The sequence below is a fragment of the Primulina huaijiensis genome, chromosome 3, assembly GCF_012295235.1.
Source record: "Primulina huaijiensis isolate GDHJ02 chromosome 3, ASM1229523v2, whole genome shotgun sequence".
Classification (NCBI taxonomy): domain Eukaryota; kingdom Viridiplantae; phylum Streptophyta; class Magnoliopsida; order Lamiales; family Gesneriaceae; genus Primulina; species Primulina huaijiensis.
Window position 1 is genome coordinate 26,096,785 of NC_133308.1, and position 21,970 is coordinate 26,118,754.

At 32.5% G+C, this 21,970-nt stretch overlaps 3 protein-coding genes across 16 annotated transcripts; 2 read left to right on the forward strand and 1 right to left on the reverse strand.

The window, feature by feature from the left end:
* Positions 1-539: 539 nt before the first annotated feature.
* LOC140972627 (S-adenosyl-L-methionine:benzoic acid/salicylic acid carboxyl methyltransferase 2) lies at positions 540-2,045 on the reverse strand. The gene is made up of 3 exons (XM_073435018.1): positions 1,770-2,045; positions 1,377-1,637; positions 540-1,071 (listed from the first exon to the last, which is right to left on the reverse strand). The coding sequence occupies exons 1-3, from the start codon at positions 2,043-2,045 to the stop codon at positions 718-720; spliced, it is 891 nt and encodes a 296-aa protein (XP_073291119.1). The 3' UTR covers positions 540-717.
* Positions 2,046-9,563: 7,518 nt separating this feature from the next.
* LOC140974126 (glutathione hydrolase 3) lies at positions 9,564-16,278 on the forward strand. Of its 7 annotated transcripts, none has more exons than XM_073437381.1 (10): positions 9,564-9,730; positions 10,829-10,903; positions 11,049-11,120; positions 12,745-12,880; positions 13,261-13,592; positions 14,109-14,627; positions 14,713-14,951; positions 15,033-15,297; positions 15,530-15,667; positions 15,751-16,278. In XM_073437381.1, the coding sequence occupies exons 4-10, from the start codon at positions 12,784-12,786 to the stop codon at positions 16,012-16,014; spliced, it is 1,854 nt and encodes a 617-aa protein (XP_073293482.1). In that variant the 5' UTR covers positions 9,564-9,730; positions 10,829-10,903; positions 11,049-11,120; positions 12,745-12,783; the 3' UTR covers positions 16,015-16,278. The 7 variants fall into 7 exon arrangements, with proteins under 7 accessions (XP_073293482.1, XP_073293484.1, XP_073293483.1 ...); XM_073437383.1 differs by having other exon boundaries at positions 12,755-12,880; XM_073437384.1 differs by having other exon boundaries at positions 9,605-9,754.
* Positions 9,622-21,159, forward strand: LOC140974128 (uncharacterized protein C12B10.15c). Of its 8 annotated transcripts, none has more exons than XM_073437394.1 (7): positions 17,220-17,324; positions 18,674-18,739; positions 19,447-19,507; positions 20,108-20,315; positions 20,390-20,482; positions 20,672-20,841; positions 20,943-21,159. In XM_073437394.1, the coding sequence occupies exons 4-7, from the start codon at positions 20,162-20,164 to the stop codon at positions 20,991-20,993; spliced, it is 468 nt and encodes a 155-aa protein (XP_073293495.1). In that variant the 5' UTR covers positions 17,220-17,324; positions 18,674-18,739; positions 19,447-19,507; positions 20,108-20,161; the 3' UTR covers positions 20,994-21,159. The 8 variants fall into 8 exon arrangements, with proteins under 8 accessions (XP_073293496.1, XP_073293493.1, XP_073293495.1 ...); XM_073437396.1 differs by having other exon boundaries at positions 17,236-17,324; positions 18,653-18,739; XM_073437390.1 differs by lacking the exon at positions 19,447-19,507.
* Positions 21,160-21,970: the final 811 nt, after the last annotated feature.

Genomic DNA, 21,970 nt, shown 5'->3' on the forward strand with positions numbered 1-21,970 from the left:
ATTCCAAAAAACAAAAATTACTCCATAAAAATTAAACAAAGAAATAAATAAATGTTTGAATCCGTTAAAATAAGATCTGAGAAGAAAAAATTTGAAAATCTCAGTATGAAAGACGTCATGAATCAATCAACTTTGAACTCGTGTTATCTTCCTCTCCCAAGCCCTAGCTAGCCTACGTACAACTTGAGTTGCTAAAGTCCTTTGAATGAATTCGAGCTTTAATATTTATATTTCCCGTGAAAAAAGTCTTAAAAAAAATTGCCTCATTCCATGCTTGGTTATATGATTTGGCCATGGGTCAGAGCTTGGGTTGCCTAGTGTCAATTTATTTAGCTTTTCGTCAAACCACAACCAAAGCCCTTCTTTTGCCTTTGACACACAAGTATTATCGTGACACTTGAAGCCGGCCAAGGCGTTGAATTAGAGAGTAAAATGCATATGATTTCTCTACAACTCGCTCTTGTGCGTAATTTCAATTAATAAAAACATAAGATTTCACAATCAAAGAAGCTAAGCTTGCATGTAGACGAGCTTAGAGATTCCATATAATTTCGATCTTATTCCATGATTAAACAGTACAATACAAACCTGTTTCAGTTCGATTATATTTCACCAGAAAAAAGAAACTACCAATAAATAAATATTGCATGCATCACACACCATATCATATATATTACGATAATTATATATAATGGGCCCTCGGCCATCTTATTACTTTCAGTTCCTCGTCACGGAGACAGTGACATTGACAAATTTAGTTTCCGGTTCCTTAGTCGAGCAATCATGGAGAATTTCGCTGTACTTTTCAAATATTTGATCCATTACGAATCCTCCAAAATGTTCGGATAACAGTGGTTCCGACACGGCTCTCACGCCACGGCTCACGTAGTGCCAATCAGGCTCGTCGGTTGAACGGAATTCGTTGCTCAAGTCGGCCCAAGATATTTCCGAAGTCTCGAGGTGGTTGATGCCGAAGCTACCTTCCTTTTCGACCTCCTCCTCCACTTCTCTAGGTGATGGTGTGTAAATAGGGATGTTGAAAGAATGCAGCTTTTCTTCTTCTATCAGTCCCTACGAATAAATTTTGAGTACGGTTTATTGAAATTGCTAGAATATTTCTCTATCCTTATCCATATTTTTTAATTTAAAGAAACATATAAATAAAATACATTATTTTTCTCAAAAATTGGAAATTAAAAGTTATGTACCAAAACTAAATTTTTTCGACTCAATGGATCAAAACCAATACAATAGACTAAAAATATACTTTTTCCCACTATTTTATTACCACGTTTGTGAATCCTTAGTAGATCATAAATTTATACGTGCCAAACAAATACATCAAATTATATATGCACAAGGTCTTTATAGGATACCTCAGCTACCATTTGTTTGAGAACGAGGGCCAAAACCTCCCAAATATAGCAGCATCCCTCTCTACAAGCATCCTCATGACCTCTCCTTCCCAGAACAGTTAACACCATTCTTCCACCGGATACGATTTCCTCCGAACGGCACCTGAGGAAAGTCGAAAAATCGATTCGAAATTGATTGTAGTATGCGTCGAGCACCTGTTGTGGGCTTGCGCTTGCCATGTAAATGTTATCTTTGTTCAGCAATTCCACCTCTTTTGGAATCTGCTAAAAAGGAAACAACTGGAAATTATATTTTAAGGGATTCTGTCCAGAGTTGTTAATATTTAAAGTATCAGGCTCTAGTTTGAAGGTCCGAATCGAACCAAATTAAATTTGGAAACGTGTTCCACGAACCTTGGAAATCCACATAAGACTATAAGAGGAATGGATAAAATGCAGAGTGTTTGCAGCAAAAAGCCTGCCATAAAATGATCCAGGAACCGCAGACACAAAGCATGGACTGAATTGGCCACGACTCGTTTCGTCTCGTAACTCCAGTTGAAACATGGGCAAATTGTCCCGGAAAATAGAGTTGAAATCATTACCATTCAGATCATTCAAATGTATCTGAAACTCAGGAGGCTGCTGGCCTATTTCCAAGGTTATTTTCCATACATTTGACAATGTCATTTTCTTAAAATAAAATAGTTGATCAAGGTTATTTTCCATATTTTTCCTAATATACATCAGTAATCTCAATGAGAAGAAACTAAAATTATCGAAAATTGAAAGATACATAATTTTTTAAAAAAAATGTAGAAACTACAAATTTTGCAATACTAAACCGTTATATTTCTTAAAGTTAAAAATGTCAATTACTTTAAAAATTATAAAATTAAGGAACAAGCGTTTACATATATTTTTTTTTTCTGAACTTATTTTGTTATTTATAAAATTTTAAATATATTAATGAATTTACTGGAAATTTTACGATTTTTAGAATTTTTAAGTTATTTATTAAAAATATAATATATAATGTCCTCATAATAAATTAATTGTTTTAAATTAAAGATATATTATAATATTCTGGGAGTAACATCGAATTAATTTGTTGTCTTGTGAATCAAGGACTTGAACTAACCCTAGTCTAACACATTTTATTTATTATTAAAATAGAGATACCATGAATGGTTCAATTTTTTGTTGATGAATCAGTACTGCAAAATTATGTGGTGATTTGAGGTTAGATTTTTCGGTAGCTCCGAGTGAGATAGATATCAGATAGAGAAAACGTCCTTGGATTTATCAATAAACGATTGATTCTTGCACATGTAGTTAGAAACCTCGGGAGACATTTAGACAATGTCATGTCCCATCTCAAGTCCAAATGTGTTGCACATGATTTTATAGGCAATATAGTGGAAAATTAAACATTTTGCAATGAAGAAAGGATGTACTAGTTAGAGTGACGAATATTGCGTAAGTAATTAAAACTCTTCTATAGAACATTGTCATCTTTGACACTCCAAGCCAAGGAGTTGGTTGTTGAACTGATTCCTTTATAATTATACTTATAAAGTACTTAAAATTCATTAATCCTACATTCATGTAGGATGTAGGAGTGTTCATGTTTCTCCCAACTGAAATCAAAAATTCCGTTTGAGGTTCGGATTTTTTATTTTATTTTTTTGGATGTTCGGTTCATTCAATTTTTTAGCTCGGTTAACCAGAACCGAAACCAATTTTTTAGTTTTAAATCAATTTTTTAATTTTTTTGTTATTTATTTTTTTATAATGATAAATACAAATTTAAAAAAAATTTCCCCGAAATTCGGTTAAACCAGAAAATTTTCGATTTCAGTGGAACCGAACTGTTAAAAAAAATATTTTTAAGGTATGTTTTTTTTATTTTATTTTGTTTTTATTCAAGTATGAGTTTGATTGTTGTGGACGATATTCTTAAATCATATGCTTCACATGTTGAGGTAGCCATATATTTATGCCGGGACCCTCTCCCTCACAGAGTCATTCACTGAATGAACGAGACTATATTGTGAAATAACGACCTTAAACACCAGCGGGTCCATGCATGAGAACCACCAAATGCTCACATACAACGTGTTGCACGTTCGGAGGATAGTGAAATTTTGTGGGAGTAAGCATATTTTTCTCGTTTTATAAGTTCATCAGATTCTACTTGTTATCAACAATATAAAATTGTTTCACGACAACAAAAATTTCTAGCTAAGAATTTTGAGATAAAAAATCTTGGTCATGCATTTTTTGTATTATGTATCCAGATACATCAAGATGTTCCCTCAAATGCCTCTGCATTTTTATGATGACATCGATATCACCGATGTCCATCTCTTGTTAAAAATTTGCAAGAATATTTTCATGAGATTTAACAATCACAATATCAAAAATATAATTTTGACATATAGATTGCCATCTTAGTAATCTAGCCTTCTCATATTTAGATTCTATTCTATTTCTTAAGAAAGCTCTTACTTGTGTGTTATCAACTTTCAAAGTAAATTTCTTTGCTAGTAAAAATAATGGTAATTTTTCAAAAGCCCTTTTTACTGCGTAAAATTCTTTTTCGTTGATATGTCATCTTATGGTTTCTGCCTCTGAGAAAAGTTTACTGCAATATCTGCATGGCTGTTCTCCTTCTAGTGTGAGCATAGTTATATCTTCCGTCCACCAATGATCACCGACATCTATATATAATATCAGATCATCTTCGTCCTGAGAAATAGTCACTTTCGGAAGATTTTTACAAATCTCCTTGAGTTGACTAAGTCCATGTGTGTTCTTCCGTCCATATGAATTTTGCGTCTTTTTGAGTAATGGACTGAACACTTTCCTATGTTTTGTTAGGTTTTTAATAAACATCCCAGCAAAATTAACAACTTCTAGTTTAGAGGAATAAGGGTTCAGTACCAAAGGATGATGGTAACCTTCCTTCATTTTTTCTTCTTCAGTTAACGAATTTGACATCGTTTTGGCCTTCCCTCTTTGGTGTAATAAGGGTTCAGTACTAAAGGATGATGGTAACCTTCCTTCTGAAGCCCTTTTACTAGAACTTAGTTTTGAATTTTTGTTCGAATATCCTTCAAGATTCCAAGAATTTCTTCCTGATTTTCGAGTATTTTCTCCACATTTTGTGGTACATAATACACCATACTACCACAATTATGTATTGTCTTTTGAATTTCTCTAAGATTTTCAAAGAATTTAGAGGAATCCAGAACTATTTCTAGGAACCTGTTATTTTGAATTATAAGTTTACCTTAGCACTCTGATAAAGTTCTCTTGTTTTCTTGATATCTAACTTTTGTTATTTCTTCCTATTTCAAATATTCCGAATTTTTTGAATAAATCCAGCAAATAATCAATCTCGAACATGAGTTCAGATTCATATTATTCGAGAAAATTTTCATCCTCAAACATTTATTCACTTGTGTAATAATAAATTTTTATGTTTGAAATAATTTTATCTAGATATCATTTCTCTCGGGAAAATCAATCATTAACATTACGAGGTTATTAAGGATATTTTTGTCTTTTTTAATGTTTTAGGGAGTGAAAACAAAGTTTTTTGGTGTAAGAAGTTAGGATAAAGTTGAATTTGGGTTTAAAAATTTATCTCGAATTTACCCTTGATTTTTTTTGTTTTTTTTATATGCCTGCTTGTTAGTTATTTGGTACAATCTTTATATTTAATATTAATTTATTCTTCATATTAAAATTGATGTTGATAATATCGACATTAATGGCTTGAATTTTCATATGAGAGATTGCTTAATCTATTTATTCGTTGACTAATTTACTTTATTGTTTTATTATTTTTATATATAGATTATATATATCTATACATGACAAAAACTTATGTGAGACGGTCTCACGGATCGTATTTGTGAGACGGATCTCTTATTTGGATCATCCATGAAAAAATATTACTTTTTATGCTAAGAGTATTACTTTTTATTGTGAATATGGGTAGGGTTGACCCGTCTTACATATTAAGATCCATGAGACGGTCTCACATGAGACCCACTCTCTATACATATATTAATAGGTGCATGTTCGTGCTAGTCTTGATGTTATCGCAAGTGATTTATTTAATTTGTTAAATGATTTTTCCGAAAAATCCTCCTATTTATGTGTAATCATACATGATAATTAGCAGTAGGAGTAACTCTCTTATGCGACAGTCTCACGAATCTTTATCTATGAGACGAGTTAACCCTATCGATATTCACAATAAAAATTAATACTCTTAGCATAAAAAATAATAATTTTTCATGGATGACCCAAATAAGAGATTTGTCCCACAAAATACGACTCGTGAGACCGTCGCACACAAGTTTTTGTCTAGCAGTAGAATATGATCCAGTGTTCAAGAGTTATCCCTTTTAAAATTAAAAAAAATAATTATGAGACGGTCTCATAGATCAATTTTGTGAGAATGATATTTTATTTGGGATATCCATGAAAAAATATTATTTTTATGTCAAAAGTATTACTTTTTATTATAAATATGAGCATAGTTGACTTATCTCAATAATAAAGATCCGTGAGAACTTAGAATTATTCTTTAAAATTTGGGAGCTTCATTGCTATTGTAGGCTAGCTATTTGGGCGTGACAATTATCCTATGTATGGTTTCTACATTCTATATTCCGTTTGAACGAGCATATTTATTGCGTCAAATCATATCATGTAATGGGAAAATTTTAGATTGAAACAATCCATATTTCATATAATATGATCATGTATATATTCAGTGTATTGTGCATGAAATCTTCTCTTATAACACGATAATAAAATTATAATATGGTCTGGATATTGTTTTCGGACAGAATGGGGATGTTTTCGGTTATATCTATAAATTGTACTGTTCAAAAATAAATTATCATTTCTCCCTCTAAATTAATTATATTTTTACTCTTTTCAAATTCTGTTTTATTATAATATAACATGTTAAATGTCATGCTTATTGAACTATCACATGCGCAAGCTCCCGTCGATAGTTCACGGGTACTTCAGACTGCCAGATGTATGAAGTTTTGAACCAAAAATTTATCCAAGGTTCAGAGACAGAGCCTCGGGTGGTATTGGGATTTTGTTAATTATCTCACATCAGTTGATAAAGTTTTTGGTAGTTGTATATATGGATTAAGACAATCATATTTCATCGAGCTAGTTTTTAGAGTTGAGTTAGATTCAAATCTCAATCTTAACATAATATAAGAGTCAAGACTCATCGTTATGTGTTGGACTGTCCATAGTTACTTAGACATGAGTTTTATATATTGATGATATCCAGGTGAATCGGGTGAGCTGGGTCGGGGCAATCCACCGGATGATGATGTGTGTTTAGGAAAAATGAGTAAGGTAGAAGATATCTGTGATGAAGATATTTCTCTGTGAGATGGCTTCTGCAACAATGACCTGCCAACAAGAGAATGAACTCGTGAATGGGCGTCGGAGGGGTGTCCGGGGTGGTCACTCTGATGCTAATTAAGTCAGCAGGTGAAGAAAAAGGATCAACGCTGTATATGTGAGTGAATAGACGTGAAAATGCTTAAGAATCCAGAATTCCAGAATCTGTAAATGAGATGTATATCTGCTATTTGTAAGAGAAAATCCCATGATTACATTGTTTTCAGTGCCCACCTGCGAAGTATGGTAAGATGACTGTCCATACACTGCTTTTGACAAGTTATTCTGACACGCCAACCCCTGTGGTCCTGACAGTAATGATTGCCAAGTATAAAGTAGCCCATACCGATGCACGAGGTATGCTTCTCGAGATAGCTCGGGTAGAAAGTTCACGGTAGCTTGCATGAGAGCCCGGACATCTAGTAACCCGTGTAGAAGATGTCTCGGTTATTCACCTGCCCGGCTGCTGCAAAAATCATCCTGCACATTGACTCTGATTTGGGCTATCTATTTAATATCTCGGCTCATCCATGACCCGGGCTCTTAAAAATATATTTTTTCTCTAAGAAAGGTGTTTTAAAAATAGTGCTCGTTCTTTGGAAATTATTATGAAATATTGAAAATTCTAGTATCATATCTTCTAATTTTTAAGTAATTTATTATTGATAAATAACTTCTATTTTTAATTTTCATTGTATTAGAGATAAATTATTTTCAGAATCTAATTTTCTTATAAATATTTATCAAATTACATAGTAAGTATGATTATTCATATGATGTCGTAAACAACCATGAAAATATTATATGTATATTTAATGATTAATTATTTGGAAAATAAAATTTCGTCCCCCCTCCCCTGAAAAAATTCTCTATCTCCGTCCTTGCCAAGGGTAACATTTTTTAACACAATATCAGCATTGCATCATAAATATATGTAAAATATGTCTTCAATATAAGTAAACCATGGATTTTTGTTTGGGGTTTACACGTCATTACGTTGAATTTACTGGATGATCTAGCGTTAGACGAAGGACAAATGTTGCAACGACACGAAAACCAAAATCCAATTACAGCTTTTTGTATGGTATTAATGGTGGAAAACGAGAGGTTATCACGAGACTAAGTAGACAATTGTTTTCCACTTTTCCATGTATTATTTGACATTAGCGAGAAAATTCTTATGAGATCTCATCTCATATAATAATTTTGTTAAACAAATCATCATCTCGATATTATTTTTCATTACAGATATAGATCAGATCGACCTTTCTCAATATATCACAGGAGACTTACTCGACATCATACTAACGATTAACTGGGTAGATTGTCATTGCAACGACAACATCAACAGCATGACCATCGGCACACCAATATCCAAGCAACAACCATCATCATCAGCAATGAAAACATCAGAATATTACTCAATTGAAGTGTCATATGTTCAGCAAGAATAAAAGTAACATTAACTTGGGGGGAGGACAGCATATGTCGTGTGGTATTTAGGATTTCTTCCATCCTATGTTTTAGGTGATGTCCTATATATTGATCTAATTATATATTGTTTTTTATGCATTTAAGTTGTCCAATTAATAGTTTTATATGAAAAATCAGATGTAGTTCATTGTATGTCCACTGAATCAGTCCTTAGAGTATGATCGAATCAACATGTATTAAGATTAATTGGCCAAGTTAGTGTAAACATTTTTTTTGGATAATTTTTTAAATTTCTATGAGTTGATGGAGGTGGATAATCAATCTTTTTTTTCCTTTTTCTTTTTTCGAGCTAATTGAATCAACACTTTTGTAAAAAAAATTATTTTACTTAAAAGTAATAGTATATTAGACATCGTGTTTTTAAAAATCGGGTATAAAACCTCTTAGCATAAGGGTTAATGTGTATGATTCTTTATAACATAGAGGTGAAAATGTATTTAACTTTTAAAAATCGAAGGATGTATTATTCTTTATAGCATAAGGTTTTATACATGATTTTTAAAAATACGGGGTCTAAAATGTTATTAGATTATATTTTGATTTTTAAAAATTGAAGGATGTGTAGCCTATTAATATTTTTAGAGAGTTTTATGCCTTTAGACTTTTCACAAGAAGAATTGATGCAATTAAACATTGTATTTTCGTCCAAAAAGACACTGAGGCAAATAAAACAATTCAAGATGTATTTTTAATCTATATTATCAATTGACATGTTATATTAATACGTATGAAAAATATATAAGCAGTAAAAAAAGTAAGTGCGTGGATGATATGTCTAATTAACGTGTCATTTGCCACAGTATCTTATTCGGAGGGGGCAAAATGATCCATTTTCCTAACTCTTTTAAATTAAAAATAATTTCGTGTTAATTGTTTAATATTATTTAATCAAATAAAAAATAAAAATAATACATGTGATTTTTTATTAGTATATATAAAAAGAGAAGTTGGTGAAAAATCCCCAATCAAAATATTTCTTTGGATTCACTCCTTACCCACAAAATTATGGTACTATGTCATACAAAATGTGATACACTTCATGTGAAAATGTGGTATATTTCATATGAAAATATGGTACTCAAAAAATATCCAGTCAGGGACTGAACATAAAAAAAAAATTGACGACCGAATAGTAAGGGCAATTTACTTTATATATATAAAACACTTGCACGTTTTATTACAGTACGTCACTACCAATCATGCTACGCTGACTTGGCAAAAAAGAGAAAAAATCATACGCTATCCGCCGTAGGTGGGCACACTCTTCTTTGTGCTCTCTCACACGCCATAACTCTTTCCCAGTCCCTTTCTCCCTCTTTCTCTTCAAACAGACGAAAAGAGGAAAAGAGAGAGGCGCGAGAAAAAAAGGGCTGAAATCGTGGTGATGTTTCTTGTTTGATCCACCCAGATCTCCGTTCGGGATACACAAGGTGAGGAACGACGGCTGTTGTTTGGTTTTATTCCCTTTTTTTTTTTACAGAAATGATTGTATCTCTGCCTGGTCTAAAATTTCTGGCTGAAGTAGTGGATTGGGGCATCACACTGCACACAATTGAATTCATTCAATGGATTACTGCGTTATTTGCGAAAATAAAAATTTGGGGCTGTTTGTGTTGGCCAATTTGAATTCATTGACTGGGATGGCTCGAATTCTGCATTTAATTTACGAAGAATTTATATTCATCTCTTGAGCGTATAATGATGATGATTATTATGTATTTTATTACTTGAATAAATAGATTGATGAGAATGGATAGCTCACTGGATTGTGCTAGTACTATTTAGAATTTGAAGGTTTAGGAGGCTAGTTCAGTGGAACTTTGGATAGTCTTTGTTTCTATCGATTACATTTTGGTTTGAGCTGTTGAATATATATATTTAAGTGCCGTAAGTTCCTAGAAACGAAATCAGCTCGATAATTATTTGGTAACACGGTGAGGTTTAAGTTGAATTTAGCATGGATTGTGATTTCGGCTTCTTGACAGAAATTTTGTGCTGCCGTTTTAGCTGGTTCTGGAATATGTCATAGCTTAAGAAATTCAGTGGAGAAACCTGCGTTATGAAGAAGTGAAAAAATGGAACTGATTTGGAGTTATATGCTATTTGTTGTGAGTTTTTTAACTTTGCTGCTCTGTTTTGCGTACTAGGTCTGCGGCCCATTTTAAGCATGGAATATGACCAAAACACTTAAAAGTGTTGAATATGTTCTCCGCTGAGTTAGTGTTATGATCCAATTGTGGTCGAGTATTAAGGGAGTTATAGATAAAATAACGAAGAGTAGTGAAGCTGAAATTGAATAGAATTCACATGTCAAAATGTCAATTTGTTTAGTATTATAGTTTTGAACCTCTTGAGCTAATTTCTAGCAACAAAACGAGATTCGATATACTTTATAAATGAATTAGTAAGGTATAAAGTGAGCTTTAGAGATTCAAACGTATCTGAAAATGATGTTATTGATCATTTAATGGTGTAAGGAGACTGGTTGTAGTAGAGTTCTAATGTCGTTAAGGTTCATGCAACATTAGGCTTTGAGTGAGGAACTGCCTGCCTCTGAACGGAGAGCTGAAGAAGAGCATGCCGCGTATAACGCTTTCAAGCTGGTTAGTGCATGGAAATTCATCTGCTCTTCTTCCTTGGATGTGTTTCTTCTGCATTCATTTTTGTGCTCTGACTTCTTTCTCATTGCTTCCAAATATTAGTTGCCTTGTATTATCTTTGAAATATTGATTTTCTATAATTATTTAGACTGCTAGTGAAAGAGAATTTGAATCGGAACAGAAAGCAATTGAGGCATCCACGGCATTAGCTAGAATCCAGGTAAAAATGGACTAATGAATATTAACTATAGTCATTATAAAATAAAATCTTTATGATTTAATACTCCATAAAATAATCATCTATCTGATTTCTTTATCCAGACTTGGGCCAAAATACTAAATTAATAAGATAATAATTTTTCAGAAAACCCTTGTATAAAACTATGGTCTCGTAAATATTATAAATTAATAATTTTATAAAATTATAAAACACAACTAGGACAATTTAGTAAAAATATGATTATATTGTTGTTTGTTTTTTTAATCAAATTTAACTTTATTATTGTTTTTGTTTGTACAGTGAATTTGATTTGATTTGTAATATTATTTTATTATTAAAAACAATGANGTGTTAGGTGAGGATGTGAGGCCCACACATTAAATTAAATAATATAAAAACATGCTTTCACACAATGAACGAGGAATTTAGTTATAAATAGAGCTCAATACCTTCAGTTATTATATCTCAAAATCAAAAGCTTTTCAGCTTTGATAAAAAAAAAGAGTGCATAGAAAAAAAAAGTGTATTTTTTTCTTGAGTGCGAGAATTCTCTTTGTGTGAGTTAGAGAAATTATTTTTTCGGTATATTCGGATTGAGAGTGTGAGAAATATTGAGTGTATTGGTGTATACACTTGTTGTAATATTTCTTCCAGTTATAAAAGTTGCAGTGCTCCGTGGACGTAGCCTATATTGGGTGAACCACATAAATATTTGTGTTCTTGTTGATTATTTTATTCCGCATTTTTGGGTACTATTATGATCGTAATCAGCATCGCTTCGGTGTAATTCCCCAACATGTGGCTATATCCCTTTGACATAATTTTTCGTATGAAAGGTGAGATAGCCAAAAAAAAAATTGTTAATTTATTTCATATAAAAATAGTCCACTATTGTGCTATACAAGAAAAGATAAGTAATTTTAAGATATTTAATATAATCAAACTATTTAAAAATTTAATTAACTTAATTAGCCTCAGTAACCTATTAAAAAGAGAGTGAATAGTCAAGATAAATAAATTTTAATTAAAAAAAGAATTTCCACACATGATGATAATGCTAGATATGACCAACTGCACTTCATTAAAGTTTAAACTTTAAACCATGGTTTTTAAAATAGTATGTTTTGGTCGTCTTTTCCATTTTGGTTTCCATTACGAAAAACTGGACCAGGTACAATGTACTCGCGTTACTGCCCTGACTTTACCAAAAAAAAAAAAGCAAGTGGGTGGTGTGTCTTAGAATTTGTAATTGCCACGACGTCTATTTTGGAGGGAAGAAAAAGAAAGAAAGAAAGACAGAGAGGAGATTGAACAACTAATAAAACTTTCAGGAAACCACATTTTCAAAATTTTCTGTCCAAGAACGAATTTTTTCAGTATTTCTGACAATTGGGTATCTGATTTTACCCTTTACAAATACCGTTTCTTTAAAAAATATTTTATTTTGAAAAAAAATTTACTTGACTTTTATTCCCACGCATTACTTGGCCAAAGAATCCAAATACGGTACGCTAGCCCCCAAAGGAAGATGACAGACACACTTCTTGTTCTACACTCCATAACTCGCAATCACAAAATATACTGCCTTTCTTTTCCTCTGTCTCACCTAACTGTAAACAAACAGACGAAAGAAGAAAAGAGAGGCGCAAGAAAAGTATATTCCATGGGGCAGCAGGACTTCCAGGCTTCGCTTCTGAATCACAGCAGAAATAGGAACAACTCAGCTTTATGTGTCCTTCTTGTTCTTTTAGCCATAACATGTGAGTTCTTATTTCTTTTCATTTTTCCCTTGAAAAAGTTTGCTTTTGTTTAGATGTTATAACTGGAATTTTTAGATCGATACGATGTAATTCTCATTCTTGTTGAATAAACGATAAGTTGATTGAGTAATATTCTAATGTTTCACCCAGTCAATTGAATTTTAGTTATGAGATAAACGCATGCTATTTATCCTTTGTCTTACAGCTGAGATCAATTATTTGATCTACATGACCAAAATTGTGTTGAATGCTGGTTCTTGTATGCATTTATTTCTTCTACGTGCAATTTGGAAAAAAGCTGGGGATGAGAAATGAAGCCCATTAATCTAGATCATAATCAGATGAATTACCAAGTTGATTTGCTGTATATTCGATTCCAGGCATTACTCTTAGAGGAGATTTGAGCCTTTGGTTTGGAAAAGATGATCACAAGTTGAATGGGAGACTGCGGTTCAGCAAAAGTGACGTCTTTCAGTCTCAGCTGGCAGTCGTCGCTGCTGATGATGGTCGTTGCTCGGAAATTGGTGTGTCGATGCTCGAAAAAGGTGGTCATGCAGTGGATGCTGCTGTTGCAACAGCAATCTGCCTTGGAGTTGTGAGTCCAATGTCTAGTGGAATTGGAGGCGGCGGTTTTATGGTTGTTCGATCCTCGTCATCATCTGGTGCCCTTGCAATTGACATGAGAGAAACTGCTCCAGAAGCTGCCTCACAGGTAGGGGTGTAATGTGCTGCTGACCCAGCACGTGATTATTCATAAGCTTATGAATTTAGATTTTAATGGTAATTATTATCTTTTATGCATGGAATATATGGTATATTTTATATTAATTAAATGCTAAAAGAATGAAAAATTAAATCACATTTGTCACCGTTTGTGAAATTTTTTTTATTTAACATTCTATTCATAACATAATGTGTGATGCCATTATTTTCCCAGCATTTTCAATCAAATCAACTCTAAACTAGCACAATGAGCGCCTCAAGTTCAAGATGAAAATTTCGTTAGCGTACATATGACGTTGAAAATTTTCTAAAGCTCTGACTAGTTTGAACCCCTCCCCCTTCACTGGTTCTGTTTTTCCTTATTTTCTACATTACGAAAAGTTGACGACTATAAAGAAAGTTATTTTAGTACATCTTTAATGGGAACTACTGTGAATTGGTATATAGTGTGTAAGGTTTCATCCATGGCTGCTTGATACTGATGAGTTTCATTTACATTGCATAGGACATGTATGAGAACAATGCAGTAGCAAAGTATCAAGGAGCTCTGTCCATGGGTGTTCCCGGCGAGTTAGCGGGGCTTCACGTAGCTTGGTTGAAATTTGGCCGGTTGCCTTGGAGGATTTTGTTCGAACCTGCGATTAAACTTGCGAGAAATGGGTTTACAGTTGGACCATACCTTGGTGCAAGCATTGCTAAAAATGTGGACAAGATAATGGTTGATCCTGGCTTACGAAAAGTCTATGCACCACGTGGTGAACTATTAAAAGTTGGCCAAATCTGCTACAATGTAGAGCTTGGGAACAGCTTAGAGGCAATAGCCAAACAAGGGCCCAAGGTTTTCTACAACGGAACGGTTGGTGAACAATTGATTGAAGATGTGAGGAATGCTGGTGGGATTTTGACGATGGAAGACTTGAGAAACTACCAAGTAAATGTCATTGATGCGGTGGCTGTAAATGTTATGGGATACAAGATATTAGGAATGGCTCCTCCTTCGAGTGGAACAGTCGGCCTTTCTTTGGTGGGTGTTATGCTCTATTTGAACCTTATAACTGGATCTGAAGATGTCTATATTTGATTACTATTTGATGATTGATGAATTATAGGTTCTGAATATCTTAGATAGTTATGGAACTCGTCGAGATGCTATGAAGGGTGCTCTGGGCTTGCATCGTCTTATTGAAGCATTGAAACACATGTTTGCTATTCGAATGAATCTTGGAGATCCCAAATTTGTCAGTATCAGTGATATCGTGTCCGACATGCTTTCTCCTTCTTTCGCAAAGATAATTAAAGAAAAGATATTTGACAATACCACATTCCCTCCTGAGTATTATATGCACAGGTTTTTCCTTTTTGCATCCTTCACTCAATCGGACATCATTTTTTGATATTAAAATGATTCTAAAATTATTTCTTACTTTAGGTGGAGCCAACTCAGGGATCATGGAACAAGCCACTTCTGTGTGGTGGATTCAGATCGAAATGCCGTGTCCATGACAACCACAGTGAATTATGCATTTGGAGGCGGTGTGCTCTCTCCTCGTACTGGCATCATTTTCAACAATGAAATGGATGATTTCTCTATACCAACTGACATATCCCCTGACAAGCTGCCTCCGGCTCCAACTAATTTTATTGCACCAAACAAGAGGCCCTTATCTTCCATGACACCCATCATTGTCCTCAAGGTAAGGTGTATTAGACCATGTTTTTGAACTATTTTTCAGCCATGATCAGGAGTGGACCCAAAAATTTGTTGGTTGATTTTATGTAATTTGGCTGCTTGAAATTAGTACTTTCACCAAATAAATTTTCAAATTTTTGCAATTGTAGATTTTGTATGTAGAATTAGAAAAAGCACTTTAATGTGATGAGACTCTGTTGTATGTGCTAATGCAATTTATTTGTGAACATTTATAGGATGATCAGTTGGTAGGGGTCCTTGGCGGCAGCGGTGGCTTGGACATAATACCTGCAGTTGTGCAGGTTTTCATCAACCATTTTATCTTAGGAATGGAACCTTTAGCAGCTGTGCAAAGTGCAAGAGTTTACCACAGGGTATTGCCGTATTCCAAACTTGAATCCTAAATTTTAGGAAGCATTTATCAAATTATGAATTTGGTTAAATATTTTTCATTCAGCTGATTCCAAACATAGTGTCTTACGAGAATTGGACCGTTGTGGATGGCGAACACATCGAACTTTCTGAAGAGAACAAGCATTTCTTGAGAGCCAGAGGTCATCAACTGAAGGCAAAAACAGGAGGGGCAATCTGTCAGCTTGTGGTTCAAAATCTTAACAAAACAGCGAACTTGGGTCGGAAAATGAGAAGCGACAATGTCATTCGTGGAGTACTAACGGCTGTCAGTGATCCAAGGAAAGGCGGATGGCCTGCAGGGATCTGATCCATGCTCCCATGAAATGCAGTATTTTTATTGTTTAGTTCATAAGAGTGTTGCAATAATTGTGTTTCTTTGTAAATATCATTAAATTTCCTGCAAGTGAGAGTAATATTTAGGTAACATGGGCTTAATAAGAATTGGTAATGTATTTTTTTTTCATGAACATAAGTATATAGCTCTAGGTGGCGCATATGATCGTAAACTTGTAATATATTCTTGGAACCATGGTCCTAAATCGAGAATTAGATTTGGTATTCATATCGTGTATATGATTTTTGGTTTTGTTTATGTTATTTTAGCTTCTGTTTACTGGAGAAATAAATGTTTTATTAGTTAAGAAACCAAAGAACATGTGTGCTTGGAGTAAAAAATAGAAAAAAGTGTGTTTGGAAAAAAAGACAAATTTGGTTTTTGATTTTATTTATGTATTCTGTAAATTACATTGAATAAAAGAAATAAATGTTTTATTTGTTAAGAAACCTAAGAACATGTGTGTTTTTGAGTAAAAAATATTTTTGATTCAAAATAGAAAAAAGTGTGTATGTGGAAAAAAAGAGAGTCAAATTTAGTTTTTGATTGCATTTATGTATTTCTGTAAATTACATTGAATCAAAGAAATAAATGTTTTGTTTTTTTAGAAACCAAATAACGTGTGTGTTTTGCAAATGTTTTATCTTCTCTAATTTCTAAATTTTATAACCTTCAATGCCCAAACTGTATTAATTTATTTATAAAGTAAAAATTAGACATGTAAAAAAAATTAAAATCGTTCGATGGATCTACGGGTGTTCAAACTTTGTTGTAAACCGAAAAAAAACCGTAAATCAAAATCGAAGAAACCAAAAACTAAATCGAACCGAAAATCGAATTTTAAAATTCAGATATAAATATTAAGATCGAAGTTTATATGATTCGATTTCAAATTAAATTTGTAAAAAACGAACTGACCAAAAAACATAAATTTAATTAGATTAATATTTTTATTTTATTTAGATTATATATTTTATGAGATGATATTTCCTGAACTAAGAATATTTTTGTTAAGTTTTAGTATTGTTATTTTTTAAGTTATTTAACCTTATATTTTAAAGTTTTATTAAAAAAAAATATATTATATTTTATTTATTAATTTAAATAATTTTCAAAATGGAATAAATCCAAATGAAATAATCGAATTTGGGTACAATTAGGGTTCAAACCTACCCATACCCATATCCATACCTATACTCATCCTAGTTCCAACACTGGAGGGAAAATTGGAGGAAGCTAAGGGGAATTAATCCGTCTACTTTTTCCACTTCGAAGCTTGCAAGGTACGAGAATCGCGTTTGGGTTTTGCTCTTTTACTTATTTCTGTTCAAATGGATGTTTGGGTAAACTGATTAGCTTTTAGCAAGAATTAGTATTCTAATGGTTCATGAATTTTCATGGGTTTCGTTCTGTTTTCTCCCTACTGTGTACTATTGTGAGTTCATCGGTTTTTTTTTTTTTTTTTTTTTTTTTTTTTTTTTTTTTTTTTNTTAAAGGTCTACGACGGCAAATTTCATTTTTAAGGTTGCTCTGTTACCTCTAGTTCAAGTCGAATTGAAATTGATTCAGAGCGGATGTGGATTGATTGGTTTTAGGATGCTTTGGGCAGCATAATGTTTTATTGCCTTGATTACAATTGTATTGAGGTGCTGTGATGTTAAAGTGAGTTAAAACAAAGCCAAAAATTCTGCTGAAACATTAATATGGGCTGTAATTTGTTTACTTCCATGTTTGTTTTGAGGTTGGTTTAGGATTATGAATATATCATAATGTTGTCAAAAATATTATTATGAATTGTCCTCTGGTAATGTGATTAGTTTGGGATTGTTTTAGGTGTAATATTACAGTCTACTTGTTTAGAGTAGTAGAAACTATAACGTAAGAATATTGAGTATGTATTATGACATTTGAATGTTGGAAAAATGATAATATAGAGAAATGAGTGAAAAATATCTTTCAAGATAGCTGATGGTTATAGTGCTCGAGGATTTCAAAGTGAAAATTGATGCTACAAATTGGTATGATAAAAATCAAGGTTAATAACATTTGTGACATTTATTACTGAAATGTAATTTTTAGGAGAGCCTTTTTGGTTTTTCACTGATTGAGAGATCAATTATTGGAAGATTTTGGGGAAGGATATTAGATGTTTTATTTTATTTTTTATTTTTTTGTAAATTAAATCATCAACTTTTTTGTTAAAGGAAGTGAATGTCTTCTCATTGTCTAAAATGACATCTTTTTCATTTAATTAACATTTACAATGTGTTATTTCCTGTGTCACTCTCACTAACACTTATATAGATCATGTATCTTGGATAAATAAAGCTGATGACATGGTCTTGTGATTAGGTTTAAATTACGAGGATAAGGATGCTGTGATTAGACTAAAGAAAGCTTCCAATTGAATTGTATTTATCATGCAATAGTATTGTTTTGCTCATTTACTATCATCTTAGAAACATGGATACAGCATAATTCGTTCCACCCTTTCTTGATTTTGACTTGCAATTTTATTCTTCCATACAACTATGCATTAGTCTAGTTTTTTTAATAACTTTTTGTTTCATGCTCAATTTATGTACTTTGTAATGCTTCGTATCTAATGCAGCTGCAAAGACATCAATTTCAGAAACTGGACTTGGCATTTCCTGATGAAGTTGAACCTTATAGAGAGATACGTGCATCATCTATAATTGTGAGTTAAATTTATACTTTGGTTCATTTCTATTCTTACATGATGCTAAGTACGAAATTGTTAAATTATTATACGTTGTTTCGTCTTTTCCTCAATTTTAATTTATTTGGGTATTGGTTTTGGTGGAAAGTGGAAACATGATTACGAGGGTAACTATCTTGATCTTATCTTCTTGGTTAAATTTTTATTTGTCTCCAACACTATTCTTTTGTTTGAAGTATAATTCCTTATCTCTGTATCAGAATGATTTGCAATGATGGTTTAAATCATAAATCATGGTGTATTTCAGTAGTAATTAAAAAAAATAAAACTATTTTACTTTATGCGTTATTGCATCATTCTGTAATCATTGTTTTACTTTAAATTCTGCATATTTCAATTATTCAACGTAATCGTATTATTAGCTTCCTTTCGTTTAAATGGTACATCGATATGCTTGATGAATTTGATTGATTATTTAAAATGTTATGGTATTACTCTTGCATGAATGTTCAGGTTCCATGTTTAAGTGTCTATTATTTGTTTCAATATTAAAAAAGATGATGCTACTAAATCTTGTGTTATTTGTTATGTTTCACGTAAAAATCATTAGGAACCAAATAATGTCTTTCTTTCTTCTTCTTTTTTTTAATTGGAGACTTTATTCTTATTAAACTTTATTATATAGATTATTAACTTACTCCAATTTTGATTTCACCTCTTAATAGGATGTTGCGACATCTACTATTTTGGATATATTGGAAAGTAAAAGAATCATTTTAAATCCAGGTTTTTATTCACGAGCTTAATGATATTCAAGATTATATCTTAACTTAGTTTCTTATAATTGTTTCGAATGATCCTATGCTATGAAAAGGCCGATTTCCAAATGTATACTTCGTGAATTGTTTCTATTTCTATAAATTACGGCTACTTCTTTAGTATTGTCAACTGATTCAAAGAGTATAAGTGACGAGAACTTTTTGTATCATATCTAACTTCAGTTAGTGTTTTCAAGCACATCTGTTCTTCAATGTTTTAGTCCTGTTATAATCAGACTTGCATAAGCTACTTTTTGGACTATATTCCAATAGTGATGTAGCAGGAAAAAAAATACAAATCAAACTGCGATTACAAAATTCGCCTGTCACTTGGATTTTACATAAACCCACGAACTCTAATCATACATTATTTTTTTAGTACTTTTACATCATTATGACATAATTTTTAGTCACAAGTCATTAAGGAGGATAAGAATGACCGAATTCGGTGTTTTTTTTATTATCAAAAACATTATACTGCAGTCTAATTATATTGTTTTACTTGAAAAATTAAGTGTTGATGTTGTCACTTAGTTCATGTGTGCTGTGATCATTATTTTGTCACAAGGTGCGGGGAGAAAGGGATTTTCCTAGAGAAATACCTAGTTCTATCATTGATCGCATGGACAGCAGGGATGAGAGGTCCACTATTGATCTGAGACGGGATGGGAAGATTGTGATGGACCTGACGGGGAAGATGCATCAGCTGCCCTGCTGCATCAAGTACAATGGCGCCACATCTGTTTCTCACTACTTCAAGCCCAAACCCTCTGGAGGTATACTCTAGACACTGATGCACTGCACACAACACCTGCCTTGTTTCCTGATTTTGAGATTGGATGACTTGCAGAAATGGAGGTGGATGGTCTAAGAGTCGAAGAGGCGTATTTTAGAGGAAGGAAATTGCATGGCACCACCATTTCCCTTCCCCAGGGCTATTCTGGTACTTACATAATCACTCATTTTGGATTTCATTCTATGGTTTTTTGTTCAAGCAGCAAATGCTGATCCTCCATCTGCAGGGATACTAAACAACGATGACCAAAGTGTGTTACTTTTTTTATATTTAAGCGCTGAGCCTGTTGAACTGTACTGTTTTTATGCTATTTAATTTAATTTACTCAATTTTTAGGGTCTATCTTGGGGAAGAAGAGTTCTGATAAGAATGCAAACAGTTCAAGTTCAAACTGCTGGAAGACATGTGCTACGTTTGAAAATTTAACAATCTGGAATCATGATGCCGTTCCCTCAAAAGAAGACGCTTTTTTGCGTGCCCTTCACTGGTTTCCCATTGCACAAGCGGTAAGTTCCCTGTTGATTGGTTGATGATTTTCTTCTTCTTCTGGGTAGTACTTTTCTGCTAGTTGAGTCATGATGTACAACGGTCATCTTCGTGAATGTAGCTGCATCAACCAGTCAGTGTCGAAGATGTTGAATCCACATGCACCAATTAGGAGCTGCAGCTGCAGCTGCTTGACCAGAACCTTTACCAACCGAATTGTAACAAATTCCTGTCGTGCTAAAGCATTGAAAGTTGTCTCATTTTGCTAGGAGAATTTATTGTTTGCACGGGATGGAATTTATTTATTAATTTCCTGTTGTTAGCTCATAGCTGTTGATTGAAGCAATCGATCTATGAATAGATCCTTTCATGATTCCTTGTTTCATTTCATATTACTTTAGATCGCATTCGGATTGAAAGATTTGAATGGATTTACTTGTACATGCATTGCATAAACATATCATACATTACATGTTTATGTACTTGGATGAGATTCATATTCTTGTGGAAGAAGTTGCATATGAATTTCCAAGATTTCTATTGGAGTAGGGAGACCCATCTGCAATGTCTATCTCAGTAAGGGTGACCTAGATTCTACAAATATATATTGTTTGTTATTTTATTATTCAATATATTTTTTCTTTATTTTTATAAATTATAATATATTGTAAATACATGTACACATAGTTGTATGTATGTATATGTATTTATATATAAAAAAGTATACATACTAATTTCTTTACGATTATTTTCGAAGCTTAGGTATATACTTTTTATTCGAAGAAATACTCGAAATAATTTCTACTATTAAGATTACTATGAAAAATAAATTAAATTCTATTATATTATTTTGAAGTATATTATTAATTGAATGAATTAAATAATTAAAAAATATTTTTAATTATTAAAAAGTGCAATTATCATCGGCTCAAGGTATGAACAAATTGAATAAATCGAATATATTATTAACTGAATGAATTAAATAATGAAAACATACTTTTAATTATTAAAAAGTGCAATTATCATCGGCCCAAGGTATAAACAAATTAAATAAAATCGAATATGGAGAAAAATTTGAAGCTAGACTTACAGTCCAACTCAAGCTCGAATTTCACTCGAATCAAAGCTTGGTTTGAAATATTCTAACAT

What these genes read in the sequence shown, in the direction of transcription:
- LOC140972627 (XM_073435018.1), bottom strand. Translation starts at nt 2,045, where the DNA reads ATGACATTGTCAAATGTATGGAAAATAACCTTGGAAATAGGCCAGCAG. An exon ending in GTCTTATGTGGATTTCCAAG is followed by an intron (nt 1,638 to 1,769) that starts GTTCGTGGAACA and finishes CCTTTTTAGCAG; the next exon opens with ATTCCAAAAGAGGTGGAATT. An exon ending in TCAAACAAATGGTAGCTGAG is followed by an intron (nt 1,072 to 1,376) that starts GTATCCTATAAA and finishes ATTTATTCGTAG; the next exon opens with GGACTGATAGAAGAAGAAAA.
- LOC140974126 (XM_073437381.1), top strand. Translation starts at nt 12,784, where the DNA reads ATGGGGCAGCAGGACTTCCAGGCTTCGCTTCTGAATCACAGCAGAAAT. An exon ending in CCTGAGTATTATATGCACAG is followed by an intron (nt 14,952 to 15,032) that starts GTTTTTCCTTTT and finishes TTCTTACTTTAG; the next exon opens with GTGGAGCCAACTCAGGGATC. An exon ending in CACCCATCATTGTCCTCAAG is followed by an intron (nt 15,298 to 15,529) that starts GTAAGGTGTATT and finishes GAACATTTATAG; the next exon opens with GATGATCAGTTGGTAGGGGT.
- LOC140974128 (XM_073437388.1), top strand. Translation starts at nt 18,647, where the DNA reads ATGCAGCTGCAAAGACATCAATTTCAGAAACTGGACTTGGCATTTCCT. An exon ending in CAAGCCCAAACCCTCTGGAG is followed by an intron (nt 20,316 to 20,389) that starts GTATACTCTAGA and finishes GATGACTTGCAG; the next exon opens with AAATGGAGGTGGATGGTCTA. An exon ending in CCTTCCCCAGGGCTATTCTG is followed by an intron (nt 20,483 to 20,671) that starts GTACTTACATAA and finishes CTCAATTTTTAG; the next exon opens with GGTCTATCTTGGGGAAGAAG.